Source organism: Bos indicus x Bos taurus, chromosome 4 (assembly GCF_003369695.1).
Source record: "Bos indicus x Bos taurus breed Angus x Brahman F1 hybrid chromosome 4, Bos_hybrid_MaternalHap_v2.0, whole genome shotgun sequence".
Classification (NCBI taxonomy): Eukaryota; Metazoa; Chordata; class Mammalia; order Artiodactyla; family Bovidae; genus Bos; species Bos indicus x Bos taurus.
The window spans coordinates 96,677,202-96,695,662 of NC_040079.1; the positions used below are offsets into that span (position 1 = coordinate 96,677,202).

The 18,461-nt window shown below is 38.0% G+C and overlaps 1 protein-coding gene across 7 annotated transcripts in view; it reads left to right on the top strand.

The window, feature by feature from the left end:
* DGKB (diacylglycerol kinase beta) overlaps window positions 1–18,461 on the top strand; it is an 874,923-nt gene that overhangs the window by 236,176 nt on the left and 620,286 nt on the right. For all 7 annotated transcript variants that reach the window (XM_027540028.1, XM_027540027.1, XM_027540029.1 and 4 more), the window contains one exon: window positions 17,996–18,045. In XM_027540028.1, coding sequence (XP_027395829.1) covers window positions 17,996–18,045 — 50 coding nt within the window. The remainder of the gene's footprint in view (window positions 1–17,995; window positions 18,046–18,461) is intronic.

Below are 18,461 nucleotides of genomic sequence, written 5' to 3' on the forward strand. Positions count from 1 at the left end.
GTGTCTGTTTTTTAAATGCCAGTGCTTGGCTCCTTGCTCTACCAATTAAATCAGAAACATTTCTTTCATGTACTTCCCTAGCCATGTACTTATACATTTTCCCTTTTACAATTGCACATTTACAAATTCCTATATGCAGGTCAGGAAACAAAAGTTAGAACTGCACATGGAACAACAAAATGGTTCCAAATAGGAAAAGGAGTTCGTCAAGACTGGATATTGTCACCCTGCTTATTTAACTTCTATGCAGAGTACATCATGAGAAACACTGCGCTGGAAGAAGCACAGGCTGGAATCAAGATTGCTGGGGGAAATATCAATAACCTCAGATATGCAGATGACACCACCCTTATGGCAGAAAGTGAAGAGGAACTAAAAAGCCTCTTGATGAAAGTGAAAGAGGAGAGTGAAAAAGTTGGCTTAAAGCTAAACATTCAGAAAACTAAGATCATGGCATCTGGTCCCATCATTTCTTGGGAAATAGATGGGGAAACAGTGTCAGACTTTATTTTTCTGGGCTCCAAAATCACTGCAGATGGTGATTGCAGCCATGAAATTAAAAGATGCTTACTCCTTGGAAGGAAGGTTATGACCAACCTAGACAGCATATTCAAAAACAGAGGCATTACTTTGCCAACAAAGGTCCGTCTAGTCAAGGCTATGGTTTTTCCAGTGGTCATGTATGGATATGAGAGTTGGACTGTGAAGAAAGCTGAGTGCTGGAGAGTTGATGCTTTTGAACTGTGGTGTTGGAGAAGACTCTTGAGCGTCCCTTGGACTGCAAGGAGGTCCAACCAGTCCATCCTAAAGGAGATCATGGGAAGGACTGATGCTAAAGCTGAAACTCCAGTACTTTGGCCACCTCATGCGAAGAGTTGACTCATTGGAAAAGACTCTGATGCTGGGAAGGATTGGAAGCAGGAGGAGAAGGGGACGACAGAGGATGAGATGGCTGGATGGCATCACTGACTCGATGGACATGAGTTTGAGTAAACTCCAGGAGTTGGTGATAGACAGGGAGGCCTGGCGTGCTGCGATTCATGGGGTCGCAAAGAGTTAGACACGACTGAGCGACTGAACTGAACTGAACTGAACTGAACATTCATATGTTGTATTACAGTTACAGATTCTGAAAAGGTTTTCAATAAGTTTTTTAAAAAAATTTAATGGTTGTTAATTGGTGTGCCTGTGTACTTAGTCACTTAGTTGTGTCTGACTCTTGTGACCCCACGGACTGTACCCCCTCAGGCTCCTCTGTCCATGGGATTTCTCAGGCAATAACACTGAAGTGAATTGCCATTTCCTTCTCCAAGGAATCTTCCCAACCCAGGAATCGAAACAGCATCTCCTGCAGCTCCTGCATTGCAGGAGGATTCTTTATCATTGAGCCATCAAGGAAACCCCTGGTAGTTAATTTAATACATACTTATTTCCAAAATGGTTATGACTTATTAAACACAATATATACTAGAGAGAAGAAACTAAGAAAATTAAAATTACCACAAAGTGGATATGATGAAGCACCTGATATAATTAACTTTTGCAGCTGAGTGTTATTTTGGAATCTCAGTTTTCAAGTAGGTAAGTAATAAAGGAGTAGAGACACATTGCCTTAGGTCAGAGATTCTTGAACTTTATCACATGTAGAATCATCTGTAGGACTTATGAACACACTTACTGGGCCCCAACTCCAGTATATGTCATTCATCAGGCTTGGAATGGGATTTTAGAATTTTCAGGTCATGCTTATGTGGCAGGGACCACACTTTGAGAAGCATTGGTTTATGCAATTCTTTTTGTCTAATGAAAATACATAACACACACACACACATACACAGACACACAATTCACCTGAAACTACAATTGTTTCTTGGAGTTGTCGGTGACAGCATTCGATATGCTTTTCCCTGGATTATTAGAGAAGGAAATGGCAACCCACTCCAGTATTCTTGCCTGGAGAATCCCATGGACAAAGGAGCTTGGCAGGCTACAGTCCATGGGGAGTCGGACACGACTGGGTGACTTTCACTTCACTTGCCTGGGTTATTACATAAATGAATGGCACTGTTTTAAATTTCTTCCCCCCACAAAACAATGTTTTATAAATCTATTCAGTGATTGCTGCCACTTCTAATCTCTCCATCTCTCTTTGCCAGGCATTTACAAAATGTTTAGAAGAAAGCATTTTTTTTTTTCCATTGAAAGGAAACTAACAAACCAAAGCTCTTGAACTTTCCCCTGATTACATCATCTTCAACTTGCTTTCCATCACTGATCTTTAACTCAGTCCTAGTGCCCAAATGTGGACTTTGCAGGTACTGAGACCACCCTCACCCCTGATCAATACAAGATATTTATTCACCTGCTCCCATGCACCCTTGGAAAGTATGTGTGCACACATGTGTGTGCGTGTCCTGAAGTTGTGGAGGAATTCTATTTTTATGTCTCCTCGTTGGCACAAGTTACCAACCATCCAGACACATAGATGAGAACATTGTGCCAGGGCCGACTTGCCCTCTTCCCCTTAAGCCCACAACAGTGCTTTATGGAGAGTCATTCAGTACATCCCTCTTAGGGTCTCCTTACATTCCTCCAGTTCTATGACCTCTCCTCCATTTTATTTCAGCCGCTCACTTTCGTTGCTATACCCTAAAACCTGTAAGGCTTCCCAGGGGGTGCTAATGGTAAGGAACCCGCCTGCCAATACAGGGGACAGAAGAGACGCAGGTTCAATCCCTGGGTCGGGGAAGATTCCCCTGGAGGAGGGCATGGCAACCCATTCCAGTGTTCTTGCCTGGAGATCCCATGGACAGAGGAAGCCTAGTGGTCTACAGTCATAGGGTCGAAAAGGGTCAGACATGACGGGGACGAATTAGCACACATGTGCAAGCCTTGTAATTTCCAAAGACTACTCTTATTTGAAAAATTTAAATTCTGGGATTTTACTCGTACCACAGCCTGTGTTCACTTAACTTACTTTCCAACTTTTGATTTAAATATTTATAGCACAATTCTCGAGAACTTGAACCCTTCATTTCACTAATTGAATGAATCTTAGCTTTGACCCTTACTATCTAAGTAATCTGGGCACATGTGTAAAACCTCTTAGGCCTTAGTTTCCTCAGCTGTAAAACTGATATAATAGTAATGTCTATCTTGTATGTTTCCTACGGGAATTAAATGAACCATTATTTGCTTACTTAAATTCCTTTACATTTATGTGAATGTTAAGTGAAATAAAAATGAGAATTCTCACCCCCTGACCACTTCCTCTTGAGCTTGCCTGCATTTTTTGCATCTCCCACCCCATCATGTAAAGACTGATTCATAATCCTTGAGGTCAACCATTCCTTCTCACTTAGGTTTGGACAATACAGTTTATTTGCTAATATACTAAGCTGCCAGAGATATTGTGAAATAAAAATACAATTCAATGGATTATAACTCTACTCACAAACCTCAGCTGGCCTTCAGTGCCTTTATTGTTTCTCTAATCATTTATTTTACTCTAGTTAGAAGTTCATTTAGGTGTTTTGTAACTTCAAACACCTACTATGTAATCATCATTTCCCTGAGCTGTGAATTCTTGTAACTTCCTAAAACTTGTCAGCTTCTACACCTGTACTTTCCTCTTTCTCTTCTGACTCAGGATGAATGTGTGTCTTTGATCATTCCCTACTGAGTAACACACAAAAGTGAGCCCTTAACTTTGCATCCGTATACAAATCTAGCTCCACAATTTGACCCCAACCTACTTGGCCCATCTTGCATTTGGCTTTGATCTGCATAAAAAGTCCCAGGCTCATGAATCTACTTTTTAATCACTGGACAAACCCGGAGCTTTTCCAGCTTCATGCCTTTGCTTAAAATGTGCCTTTGCTAGATATGTATATGTTTCCCATGGTATATTAGATCCAGTCTGTGCGTACATGATAAGTTGCTTCAGTTGTGTCCGACTCTTTGCAACTCCATGGACTGTAGCCCGCCAGGCTCCTCTGTCCATGGGATTCTCCCACCAGGGAATCTTCCCAACCCAGGGATTGAACTTGCGTCTCTAATGTCACCTGCATTGGCAGATGGGTTCTTTACCACTATCTCCATTTGGTATAGTCTGCACTTAAAGCCCTGCTCACATCATGAATCGTGTTGCCATTTCTAATTGAAGTATTTCACTCTCCTTCCTTGTACCCTTATGCTGGGTATAACTTCCCACTGTAGTACCTACCACTTGTGTCTGTGTACTTTTCAAAAGATAGGTGCTCGATTAAGGATAGTTATATGGAACTGCAGACTATGGGTGCTTGACAAGAGAAAAATAATGGAAATTATTGAAGGTATCTCAGATAACCATTATATCTACTGCTGTGGGCAAGAATCCTTAGAAGAAATGGAGTAGCCATCATAGTAAACAGAAGAGTCCTAAATGCGGTACTTGGATGCAATCTCAAAAATGACAGAATGATCTCTGTTTGTTTCCAAGGCAAACCATTCAATATCACAGTAATTCAAGTCTATGCCCCGACCAGTAATGCTGAAGAAGCTGAAGTTGAATGGTTCTATGAAGACCTACAAGACCTTCTAGAACTAATATCCAAAAAAGATGTCCTTTTCATTATAGGGAACAGGATGCAAAAGGAGGAAATCAAGAAATACCTGGAGTAACAGGCAGATTTGGCCTTGGTGTACAAAACAAAGTAGGTCAAAGACTAATAGAGTTTCGCCAAGAGAACGCACTGGTCATAGCAAACACCCTCTACCAACAACACAAGAGAAGACTCTACACATGGACATCACCAGATGGTCAATACCAAAATCAGATTGATTATATTCTTTTCAGCTGAAGATGGAGAAGCTCTATACAGTCAGCAAATACAAGACTGGGAGTTGACTGTGACTCAGATCATGAACTGCTTATTGCCAAATTTAGACTTAAATTGAAGAAAGTAGGGAAAACCACTAGACCATTCAAGTATGACTAAATCAAATACCTTACAATTATACAGTGGAAGTGACAGATAGATTCAAGGGATTAGATCTGATAGAGTGCTTGGAGGTTTGTGGACAGAGGAGGTTTGGATAGATGGATGGATGGAGGTTTGTGACATTGTATAAGAGGCAGTGATCAAGACCATCCCCAAGAAAAAGAAATGCAAAAACGCAAAATGGCTGTCCGAGGAGGCCTTATAAATAGCTGGGAAAAGAAGAGAATCTAAAGTCAAGGAGAAAAGGAAAGATATACCCATTTGAATGCACAGTTCCAAAGAATAGCAAGGAGAGATAAGAAAGCCTTCCTCAGCGATCAAGGCAAATAAATAGAGGAAAACAATAAAATGAGAAAGACTAGAGATCTCTTCAAGAAAATTAGAGATACCAAGGGAATATTTCATTCACAGATGGGCACAATAAAGGACAGAAATTGTATGGACCTAACAGAAGCAGAAGATATTAAGAAGAGGTAGCAAGAATATACAGAAGAACTGTACAAAAAAGATCTTCATGACCCAGATAACCAAGATAGTGTGATCACTCACCTTGAGCCAGACATCCTGGAGTCAGAAGTCTTGTGGGCCTTAAGAAGCATTACTATGAACAAAGTTAGTGGAGGTGATGGAATTCCAGTTGATCTATTTCAATTCCTAAAAGATGATGCTGTGAAAGTGCTGCACTCAATATGCCAGCAAATTTGGAAAACTCAGCAGTGGCCACAGGACTGGAAAAAGTCAGTTTTCATTCCAATCACAAAGAAAGGCAATGTCAAAGAATGTTCAAACTACCACACAATTGCACTCATCTCACACGCTAGTGAAGTAATGCTCAGAATTCTCCAAGCCAGGCTTCAACAGTATATGAACCATGAACTTCCAGATGTTCATGCTGGATTTAGAAAAGGCAGAGGAACCACAGATTAAATTGCCAACATCTGTTGTATCATTGAAAAAGAAAGAGTTCCAGAAAAACAGCTACTTCTGCTTTACTGACTACTCCAAAGCCTCTGACTTTTTGGATAACAACAAGCTGTGAAAAATTCTTAAAGAGATGGGAATGCCAGACCACCTGATCTGCCTCTTGGGAAATCTGTATGCAGGTCAAGAAGCAATAGTTAGAACTGTACATGGAACAACAGACTGGTTCCAAATCAGGAAAGGAGTACATCAAGTCTGTATATTGTCACCCTGCTTATTTAACTTATATGCAAAGTACATCATGAGAAACGCTGGGCTGGAGGAAGCACAAGCTGGAATCAAGATTGCCGGGAGAAATATCAATAACCTCAGATATGCAGATGACACCACCCTTATGGCAGAAAGCGAAGAAGAACTGAAGAGCCTCTGATGAAAGTGAAAGAGGGAGTGAAAAAGTTGGCTTAAAACTCAACATTCAGAAAACTAAGATCATGGTATCTAGTCCCATCACTTCATGTCAAATTAATGGGGAAACAATGGAAACAGTGACACTTTATTTTGGGGGGCTCCAAAATCACTGTGGATGGTGACTGCAGCCATAAAATTAAAAGATGCTTGCTCCTTCTTAGAAAAGCTATGATCGACCTAGACAGCATATTAAAAAGCAGAGACATTGCTTTGCCAACAAAAGTCTGTCTAGTCAAAGCTATGGTTTTTCCAGTACTCATGTATTGATGTGAGTGTTGGACCATAAAGAAAGCTGAGTACCGAAGAATTGATGCTTTTGAACTGTGGTGTTCAAAAGAAGACTCTTGAGAGTCACTTGGACTGCAAGAAGATCAAACCAGTCCATCCTAAAGAAAATCAGCCTGAATATTCATTGGAAGGACTGATGATGAAGTTGAAACTCCCATATTTTACCACCTGATGCAAAGAACTGACTCACTGGAAAAGACCCTGATTTCTTCTCTCTGGATTGCAATGAAATGTCCAGTAATGAGTTATGAGATGTCTATAGTTTTGGGGTGACTTTGGGAAGCCTTTATCTTGAAGCTCAGGGCTGTGTTCCTTTGTTGCTGGAGAGTTTGCTTGGTATGTCTTGCCCTGGCACTTATTGGCCCTTGTGTGGTGCTTGGTTTCAGTGTCGGTTATGGAGGCATTTGATGAGCTCCTGTCAATTAATGTTCCTTGGAGTCAGGAGTTCCCTGGAGTCAGGGTTTGGACTTAAGTCTCCTGCTTCCGGTTATCGGTCTTATTTTTACAGTACTTTCAAAACTTCTCCTTCTATACAGCACCATTGATAAAACATCTACATTAAAGATGAAAAGTTTCTCTACGGTGAGGGTCACTCAGAGAGGTTCACAGGGTTACATGGAGAAGAGAAGAGGGAGGAGGGAGTTAGAGGCGACCCAAATGAGATGAGGTGAATCAATAGTGGAGAGAGTGGGCAAATGGCAAATGAAGCAACTGACAAACAACTAATCTCAAAAATATACAAGCAACTCCTACAGCTCAACTCCAGAAAAATAAACGACCCAATCAAAAAATGGGCCAAAGAACTAAATAGACATTTCTCCAAAGAAGACATACAGATGGCTAACAAACACATGAAAAGATGCTCAACATCACTCATTATCAGAGAAATGCAAATCAAAACCACTATGAGGTACCATTTCACACCAGTCAGAATGGCTGCAATCCAAAAGTCTACAAATAATAAATGCTGGAGAGGGTGTGGAGAAAAGGGAACCCTCTTACACTGTTGGTGGGAATGCAAACTAGTACAGCCCCTATGGAGAACAGTGTGGAGATTCCTTAAAAAACTGGAAATAGAACTGCCTTATGATCCAGCAATCCCACTGCTGGGCATACACACTGAGGAAACCAGAAGGGAAAGAGACACGTGTACCCCAATGTTCATCGCAGCACTGTTTATAATAGCCAGGACATGGAAGCAACCTAGATGTCCATCAACAGATGAATGGATAAGAAAGCAGTGGTACATATACACAATGGAGTATTACTCAGCCATTAAAAAGAATACATTTGAATCAGTTCTAATGAGGTGGATGAAACTGGAGCCTATTATACAGAGTGAAGTAAGCCAGAAGGAAAAACATAAATACAGTATACTAACGCATATATATGGAATTTAGAAAGATGGTAACAATAACCCGGTGTACGAGACAGCAAAAGAGACACTGATGTATAGAACAGGCTTATGGACTCTGTGGGAGAGGGAGAGGGTGGGAAGATTTGGGAGAATGACATTGAAACATGTAAAATATCATGTAAGAAATGAGTTGCCAGTCCAGGTTCGATGCAGGATACTGGATGCTTGGGGCTAGTGCACTGGGACGACCCAGAGGGATGGTATGGGGAGGGAGGAGGGAGGAGGGTTCAGGATGGGGAACACATGTATACCTGTGGTGGATTCATTTTGATATTTGGCAAAACTAATACAATTAGGTAAAGTTTAAAAATAAAATAAAAATTAAAAAAAAATATTTACTTCAAAAAAAAAAAAGACCCTGATGCTGGGAAAGATCAAAGGTGGGGGAGAAGGGGACGACAGAGGATGAGATGGTTGGATGGCATCACCAACTTAATGGCCATGAGTTTTAGCAAGCTCCAGGAGTTGGTGATGGACAGGGAAGCCTGGTGTGCTGCAGTCCCTGGGGTTGCAAAGAGCCGGACTCGACTGTGCAACAGAACTGAACTGTTTGAAGTTATCAAATAATATTAATTTTACACTTTTTATTTTAAATACTTGCCATTCACTTTTGAATTAGTGTTTTTCAAGTTATTGATGACTTAGCTAGAATAAGTTCTAAGTTAACTTACAGTTACTGAAAAGAAATCAGTACAAAAATATCCAGAAAATAAGTAATTGACAGACAGATAATGAGAACTACCCTGTACGTTAAAGTTATTGCTATGTCTAGTATCAATTTAAGGACTACTGAAAATTAATATTGAAAAGACCTTAGATATCATCTAGTTAACCTTCCTGTATTGTCAATGAAAAATCTAAAGCCCAGAGAGGTTGATTATTATTTATGCCACGAGTTTAGCTGGCTGTGACTAAAATGCATGATTTCTGACCTGCTGTGTGTCTGTTAGTCATTTTCATGTCCAACTCTGAAACGCCATGGACTGTAGTCTACCCATCTCCTCAGTCCATAGGATTTCCCCATCAAGAATACCGGATTGGGTTGCCATTTCCTTCTCCAGGGGAACAACCCAAGTGTCCTGCATTGCAGGCAGATTTTTTACTGTGAGCCATCAAGGAAGCCCCTCTGACTTGATGCTCTTTTTATTTTGCAAAGCTGCCTTTCCTTTTTTAGATTATTGTTTCTATTGTAGAAAATAGGAAAAAGTATAATACCATTACCTTAGATACCAAAGCTCTAAGTATTATTTTTGCCACTGCCCTTATGGTTTATTAAGTAGGTCTTGAAATATATAAAACAATAAAAAATTATGAGTTAAAGAAATTCCGGCTTAAACATCTTTTAAAATATAGACTGTAATCTTTAAAAACAATTTCCATAATAATATTTTCATATCAATAACATTATGCAAAAAACAAAGACATATTCAATGCAAAGATAAATTAAAAACCTGCAAATCTTTTGGAAAACAGATTAATTCTAGATAGAATTATTCTCATATTACATAATGTGCCTTTCCTTTGATCTTTTAACCAAATTCATGTGTGGGCACATAATTGTTTCTATATAAAGTGTAACTGCATGAGGATAAAAATAGAAAAAAAGTGGTTTAAATGAGTTTGTGATTTTGTAACAGGTACCCATCTTTGGAAGCTATCATGTTGACAGAATAATTTTAATATTGAGCTTAAATTAATTTTGCACCTAAAAATCTATGTCCTATTGGCTTTAAAAATAAAATCTATTGGTTCAATAATTCACTTGACCTTGGAGTCTAATTATATTTTTAAATTCTAACAAAAATAGGCTTATTATAATGTTTGAGGATAGATATTAATTTTATCAATATTATTCAGACATATTTTAGAACAGAAAGTTTCTATAGGCTTACCACGCCAAATAATTTTTATCTTCCATGATGTTAATAACTGTCCTATTTTCTTTATTTGATTAGTTTCTCTATTCCTATATAACTAATTAATTTTCAAATCTTCCACCCTAAATTCTGGTTTAGAAACTTGTGCTCTTCATCCATTCCCTCATCTTTTCATTGTTAGTTACCTTCCCCTTTTATCTTAATTGCTCAGTCTTTGAAATCACTATTTTTAGACATTAGAGTTCCAAGACAGAACTTTGAATTATAATATTGTTAAATTTTACAACTTGTTCTCTTTTGTCTTTTATTTGACATCTGAGACATCTACTACAGGCTTCCAAGGTGGCACAGTGGTAAAGAATCAGCCTACCAGTGCAGGAGATGAGACACAAGAGACAGGGGTTTGAGAAAGACCCCCTGCAGGAGGAAACAACAACCCACTCTATATTCTTACCTGGGAAATCCCATGGACAGAGGAGCCTGGCCATCTACAGTCCACTGGGTCCCAAAGAGTTGGACATGACTGAGCACATCTTCTACATCTATGATGACTTTTTTTTTTTTTACTCTTTCTAGCATAGTTTGCACTTCACAGAGACTCCATTTTGTTCTCAACACCATCCTTATTTACCTTTATTATTATTTCATAGCTTGAAACTTTCCTCTTAGTTATAAGATTCCCCTTCCTCCTTTCCTGCTTTCTGGTTTCTTCCAAAATACTTTGCCTTGATTTGAAACAACTGCTTGGTGCTTGTGGGTAGGTGAGTGGGTGGGTGAGGTTTAAGCCTGACTCATGAGAGGTGAGGAAGAGGGAGTTCACTTTTCTCAGTGTTCAGTGTATACACCTTCGTGTGATTACAGTCTGTTTGGTATGATACACCTACCGTCAGAATACCTGACTACCCGGAGCTCAGAGCCCCGTGGTTTGACTGCTGTAAAGGTCAGAGATCCAGTATCCTATAAATTAGGGGGTTGGCATACCCTCAGGTCCAAGGTGTTAGGGGTTGAACTTAAAGGACTAATTTATCTTCATGAAAAAGTTAGTTTCCCTTTCTGTGTGAATCTGTGCCTCCTCTTCACCGCCAGCTTAACTTTATATTCCTTAGGTTTCTCAGTCCGTCCCCATGTGTTTTCCAGCTTCTAAAATTTTATGGTTCTTATTTCCCCTCACGTTTCCTTTGTAGTTGTGGGTTTATGCCCGTTTCATCCCTAACTGTTGCTGGTGGACTTTCAATAGAAAGATAGCATAAATGCACATCTTTAATATTTCATATTTTGCACAACACCACTACAATTTTAAATTAGGAAAGTAGACTTACTTTTGAAAATAGAAGTTTTAGAATTCCTATGTCTAATCCAGGATCAAAGAAAATGTTTGTCTTTGATTTATACTTGATGAGATTTGGACTATTGGATACTTAGTGCTCAATATATGTATGTTACTTTTATTATTGCTATAATAATTAAAACTTGAAATTCTCCAGCTTTCTTCCCTGATGAATTTGAATTTGTAGACAGCCGTTAACTGCTGTTAATGTGTTTAGAAATCAACACTAAAAATATACTAGGGCTTCTATTTCATTCAGTAGTAAAATTGTTTCTGTGGATCTGAGAGAGGAGGTGTTGAGGCAAGGAAAACGACTTTATTTGGAAAGCCAGGTGACTGAGAAGATGGCAGGCTACTGCCTCAAAATAAACTATCTTATCAGGGTCTGGAGGCCAGGTTCTTTTATAGATCAGAAATGGAGGGGAGGTGAGGAAGCAGAGTAAAACGGCTATTAAGCTTGCAAACATCTTCTAGAATGGCAAGCCTCTGGCAGGGGATGTGTTAATTTCTTCCTTCCTGCCAATTACAGGTGGATCTAGTTCTGAACAAAGGTGGTTCAACAGTCAGGTAGAGGGACAGGATTCTCTGAGGCAGCCCATTCCGTATGATAATAATAACAAAAGCAACTAAAAGCAAGTCAAAGAAACAGTGCCAACATGGAGTCAGAATTGGCTTCTTTTCTGCAACAAAGTGTTTTCAGATCAACTTTCCTGCTCAAAACAACTAGAACATTTAAACTCTATATATATAAAAAAAATTGTTTGTAAATTTTAGGAAACTTATCAAGACAACATTGTCCAACTTGTGGGTAAATTTCGTGGGAGTGGGGAGCCAGGTTTTTGCCAATATTTTTAAACTATAGTTTCTTAGATGGCTGAGAGGCTGAAAAGGTAAGGAGCTTTGGTAGGCAGATCTTGGGGGAAAAACTTGAATTCTGGACTCTTTCTAGCAAGTGTATTATGCTTCTAAGTGTGGTGTAAATTTCCAGTTTCTTTATAATGGATAACTTTGAGTACTTTGTTATGATCAACTACTCATACATCTTCCTTTTCTGAAGTATCTGCTTGACTTTTTTGCCTCTTTCTTAAAAGCATTGTTTTTTTTATTACTGAGTTATATGATCTGTTCATAATATTCTAGAAACAAGTCCTTTGCTGTATAGATGTGTGTTCTGAAAATATTTTTTCAAATCTGCAGCTGACTTATTTTATTAATAGTCTTTTTTTTGATGAACGGAAGTTCTAATTTTGATGAATTTTATCTACTGAAAAATACAGTCTTTGATGGTTCATATTAGCTTACGTTGATTTATGAGGATGTTGTCTTATATTTTCTTCTAGAATCTTTAAAGCTCTGCCTTAATGTAATTCAGTTTGAGCTAATGTTCATACTTGGTGTGAAGTACGGGTCATGGTGATTTTTTAGCATGAATATCCATCCAGCTGTTCCATCATCATTTTCTGTAAAGACTTTTCTTATCTCACTGAGTTGTTTTGGCCCTTGTTGACCGTACATGTATGGATCTCTGTCGCCTATAGCTCCTGTTGTTTTATTTGCATAGTCAGGATGCCACTGTCCTGATTCCTTGGATTTTTATCAACTCTTGAAGTTAGGGAATGTAAATCCTTCAGATTTGTTTTTTTCTTTTCAAAGTTTGGATATTCCAAGTTTATTTTTTTAAATTTTTATATTTGTGTGCTTAGTCGCTCAGTCATGTCCAACTTTTTGAAACCCTTTGGACTGTAGCTCACCAGGCTCCTCTGTCCATGGGCTTTCCCAGGCATTGCCATTTCCTCCTTGATGGGATCTTCCAGGCCCAGGGATTGAACCCAAGTCTCCTGTGTCTTCTGCATTGCCAGAAGATACTTATCTGCTGAGTCATCAGTCATGTGATTATTTAAAACAAAGCTGCTGTTATTTTTGTTGAGATTGTCTCCCTTATATGGAACAATCTGTGAAGAATTTACATTTTAATATTAAATGTTTCAATTCATTAACATGGTATATCTTTATAGGTTTTATATAGTTTTTCTTGGTGGTTTTATACGTTTTGCACAAAGGTCTTGTCCAATGCGATAAATTTTTCTTATGTATTTAGGTTTTTGCATATTATTGTAAAAGGTATATTTTATGTTTCAATTTCTAATTGTTCTTTGTAAGTAATAAAACTGCAATTGCCTTTTTTTCTTACCACATCACTGAATATGTATACATATATATATTTATATGTAAACGTATATATCAGTATTTATACATTATAATTTCTAATATAATATATAACCTATGTTATATAAGATGTAATACTTAACATAGTTATATTAGTTATATAAGTTCTAATATAGGTGTAATAAATATTATATATATGTTTTAATGTAAGACATTGCTCTCTCTCTCTCTCTATATATATATATGATGGGGTTTCCCTAGTAGCTCAGATGGTAAGAGCAGGAGACCCAGGTTAGATCCCTGGGAAGATCCTCTGGAGAAGGGAATGGCAACCCAATCCAGTATTCTTGCCTGGAGAATTCCATGGACAGAGGAGTCTGGTGGGCTACAATCCATGGGTTTGCAGAGTCAGACATGACTGAGCAACTAACACTTTCACTTTCATATATATGTATATAACATATTTGTTATGTAAGTTCTAATACATATGTAAGTTCTTATATATATGAAATATGTATTTTTATATATAAGTTCCAATTCTTTGTGATGATTCAATAGCATTTTGTAAACATACAAATGCATTATTTGTAATTAAAGATAGTTTTAATAATTATTTTCTTATATGTATGCCAACTGCTTGCTGCTTCTCTGTGACAGCACCTTTCAGTGTTAGCCCCCCTGCCACACACCCTTCTCTTCAATGATTACTGCTGCTGCCTGTCATCACCATGGATTATGAAAAGGTCCTTTTTTTCTTGGGTCATTACCATCTGATTAATCTTCTAGGCTTGTACTTCGGATAGGTAGAGGCTGCCTCTTGTGCAAACTCTATTTTCAAGTCAGGCTAGTGAAGAAAAGGTATCTAACTTTTCATCTGTTATGGTGCTTTATAAGTCTGGCTTTTAGAATCTAGGAAGAAGTTTCAGATGCTGCCCAAAATGAATGGCAGATACCCACAAATTCACACCATGTATGTGTGTGTCTTTGAGTTCATATTTCCATGAAAACTTACCAGTAGGCATAGGTTTTCCACCTAGCAGAGCAGTATGAAATTGTTTGGCATTAATTAATCCTTATGCCAATAAAGATTAACAGAGTCACAGCTGTCCCTCATTCTAAAATATAGTTAGGCTTTTGGGAAGTCCTTGCCTTGTTCCTGGCATTTAACCCCTTCTTTGAGTGGTGCAAGAATTCTTGCCACTTAAAAAGATATTTTTATCATTTTATGCTATACTAGAAAATCTTTTTTGTTTTGTTTGTTTTTTATAAAATTTATTTTAATTGGAGGCTAATTACTTTACAATATTGTGGTGGGTTTTGCCATACATTCACATGAATCAGCCATGGGTGTACATGTGTTCCCCATTCTGAACCCCCCTCACACCTCCTTCCCCATCCCATCCCTCAGGGTCATCCCAGTGCACCAGCCCTGAGCACCCTGTCTCATGCATCAAACCTAGACTGGTTCACATATAATATATATATTTCACATATAATATACATGTTTCAATGCTATTCTCTCAAATCATCCCACCCTCGCCTTCTCCCACAGAGTCCAAAAGTTTGTTCTTTACATCTGTGTCTCTATTGCTGTCTTGCATATAGGGTCATCGTTACCATCTTTCTAGATTCCATATATATGCATTAATATACTGTACTAGGGACTTCCTGGTGGCTCAGATGGTAAAGCATCTGTCTACAATGCGGGAGACCCAGGTTCAATCCCTGGGTTGGGAAGATCACCTGGAGAAGGAAATGGCACCCCACTCCAGTACTATTGCCTGGAAAATCCCATGGACAGAGGAGCCTGGTAGACTGTAGCCCACAGGGTCAAAAAGCGTTGGACACGACTGAGCGACTTCACTTTCACGTTCATACTGTACTGGTGTTTTTCTTTCTGACTTACTTCACTCTGTATAATAGGCTCCAGTTTCATCCAACTCATTAGAACTGATTCAAATACACTCTTTTAATAGCTGAGTAATATTCCATTGTGTATATGTACCACAGCTTTCCTATCCATTTGTCTGCCGATGGACATCCAGATTGCTTCCATGTCCTGGCTATTATAAACAGTGCTGCGATGAACATTGGGGTACGGGTATCTCTTTCAATTCTGGTTTCCTCGGTGTGTATACCCAGCAGTGGGATTGCTGGGTCATAAGGCAGTTCTATTTCCAGTTTTTTAAGGAATCTCCACACTGTTCTCCATAGGGGCTGTACTAGTTTGCAATCCCACCAACAGTGTAAGAGGATTCCCTTTTCTCCACACCCTCTCCAGCATTTATTATTTGTAGACTTTTGGATAGCAGCCATTCTGACTGGGGTGAGATAGTACCTCATTGTGGTTTTGATTTGTATTTCTCTGACAGTGATGTTGAGCATCTTTTCATATGTTTGTTAACCACCTGTATGTCTTCTTTGGAGAAATGTCTGTTTAGTTCTTTAGCCCATTTTTTGATTGGGTCATTTATTTTTCTGGAATTGAGCTACAGGAGTTGCTTGTATATTTTTGAGATTAATTCTTTGTCAGTTGCTTCATTTACTATTATTTTCTCCCATTCTGAAGGCTGTCTTTTCACTTTGCTTATAGTTTCCTTCATTGTGCAAAAGCTTAATTAGGTCCCATTTGTTTATTTTTGTTTTTATTTCCATTACTCTGGGAGGTGGGTCAATAAAGGATCCTGCTATGATTTACATCAGAGTGTGTTTCGCCTATGTTTTCCTCTAGGAATATGATAGTTTCTGATCTTACATTTAGATCTTTAATCCATTTTGAGTTTATTTTTGTGTATGGTGTTAGAAAATGTTCTAGTTTCATTCTTTACAAGTGGTTGACCAGTTTTCCCAGCAGCGCTTGTTAAAGAGATTGTCTTTTCTCCATCGTATATTCTTGCCTCCTTTGTCAAAGATAAGGTATCCATAGGTGCATGGATTTATCTCTGGGCTTTCTGTTTTGTTCCATTGATCTCTATTTCTGTCTTTGTGTCAGTACCATACTATCTGGATGACTGTAGCTTTGTAGTATACTAGAAAATCTTGAAATGCATGGTCTTTCTTGTGATAAGTTCTTTTTTTCTTCCTGAATTTTATTATTTAGTACATAAGAACAATTATCATGGTTTGCAAGATATTTATGTCATTAAGCAAGCCCTAACATTGTATCCTTTAATTCAATAGGTATACATTTTCCCCTTACTTTTCAACATCTTTAAAGTCTGTTTCCATTTTATAATAAATAGAACATCATAGCTAGGTTGGTAGCATTTTTTTTTCTTTTAATGATATGCAGGCTAGTTTTCATCACTGACTCAATGGACATGAGTTTGAGTAAACTCCAGCAGATAGTGAAGGACAGGTAAGTCTAAAGTCTTGTAGTTCCTGCTGTCACAAAGAGTCGGACATGATTTAACAACTGAACAACAGCAGGCTAGTTTTGCATCTTATAAATATCTTAGAATTTTTTAAATATAATACTCATTTTTAAACATGAAAAATAATGAGTTACAGATTAAAGTCATTTCATAACTATGTCTCCTAGTTGTCACTGTCTTTAGTTCATGTTATAAGCCTCAGACATCAAGACTCTTCAGGAAATTATACAAACCCAACACAACCCTCATTTCCATTCCTCTATTTTTACAGCTGTGGCATTCTTCTCTGTTATCTCAGCCCAGCACCTGCAGCCTTTTCTGTAGTCTCCTCATGGTGTGTGAGCTCTTCAAGGGGTCCTTAGGCCAGCCATGGACCTCTGCCATGCTGCTTTCCTGAGCTCTCTGCGGTGGAGCCAACAGCATCATTTTCATGTTTGATTAGTTCAAAAATTGGTTACCCCATGAAACTAACCCTCAGATTTAAACAAATATATCATTATACCCATGACGATAACATAGTTTTGTTTCTGCATCTTCTATCAGAAAAATTCCCTTATTTTACACTAAGTTTTCCTTTCACATGCTGTCTAATGATCAGTCAGATCAATGGCTTATCTGTGTGCCATGACCTATAGCTTTTGATACATGTTTGTGTGTGTCATCTTGCTTAACTTTTACAACAAATATGTGTCTTAGGACATGGTGAGGATTCTCATAGTATAGATAAGAAAGCAGTGTTTGAGCTCACATAACAGTGGATGGCAGTTTTCAGATTATAATTGATCTCCAAACCTCTAAATCAGTTATTTCTTCTTATCCACACTGTTCTTTAATATCCAGACTCTGAATGTCTAAACTCCTTCTCTTCCTTTATTTTTGAATTTCCATTTAATGATCTTGTAAAAAAATTTGAGCAAACAATAGCAGTTTGTCATGATTCTAGCTGAATAACAAAAATCAGTAGAACTTATATCTGATATCCAGTACTGTTATTAATGATTAATGATTAATTCACGTTGAAAGCTTAAATGATCCCATAAATCAGTTACTTGAAGGTGGGGAGGGATTTAGTAGTATTTATTTCTGACAGAAAATAATTTTTCAAGAGTATGCCTTATTCCAGCATTGATCTTACTCACCTCTAATCTTCTTTTCAACACCTCTTTTATTTCTAGTTATGTTTCGCCTCTATGACACAGATGGAAATGGCTTCCTGGACAGCTCGGTAATTTTTTTCTTCAAATTTTCTGTGAAAATTTAAGAGTAGTTTGTTCTGAAAAGTGCAATGAATAAATTTATAGCTATTACCACAGAAGACACAATATAATTTCCATGCACTGATACAACATTTTTATCATCTGACTTTTTGAAAGCAAGTGATCAGAGGAAACTATTAGGATTATAGTTGTTCTATTAAATAAGTTTACTACAGAAAAGTGACTTTTTATACAAAGAAAGATAAAAAAGACCCCAGCCCTTTCTGAATAAAGTGTAAGAGAAAGATGAGGGCAATGCTTTAAAAAGATCTCTCTATATATATATCAGTGAGATTTGACACTTAGGAAAATGTCAAGAACACAGGTAGAATTTAAAGGAGTTATAAATTCAATTCAGTCATTTTATTATTTTCCCACTTTTTAA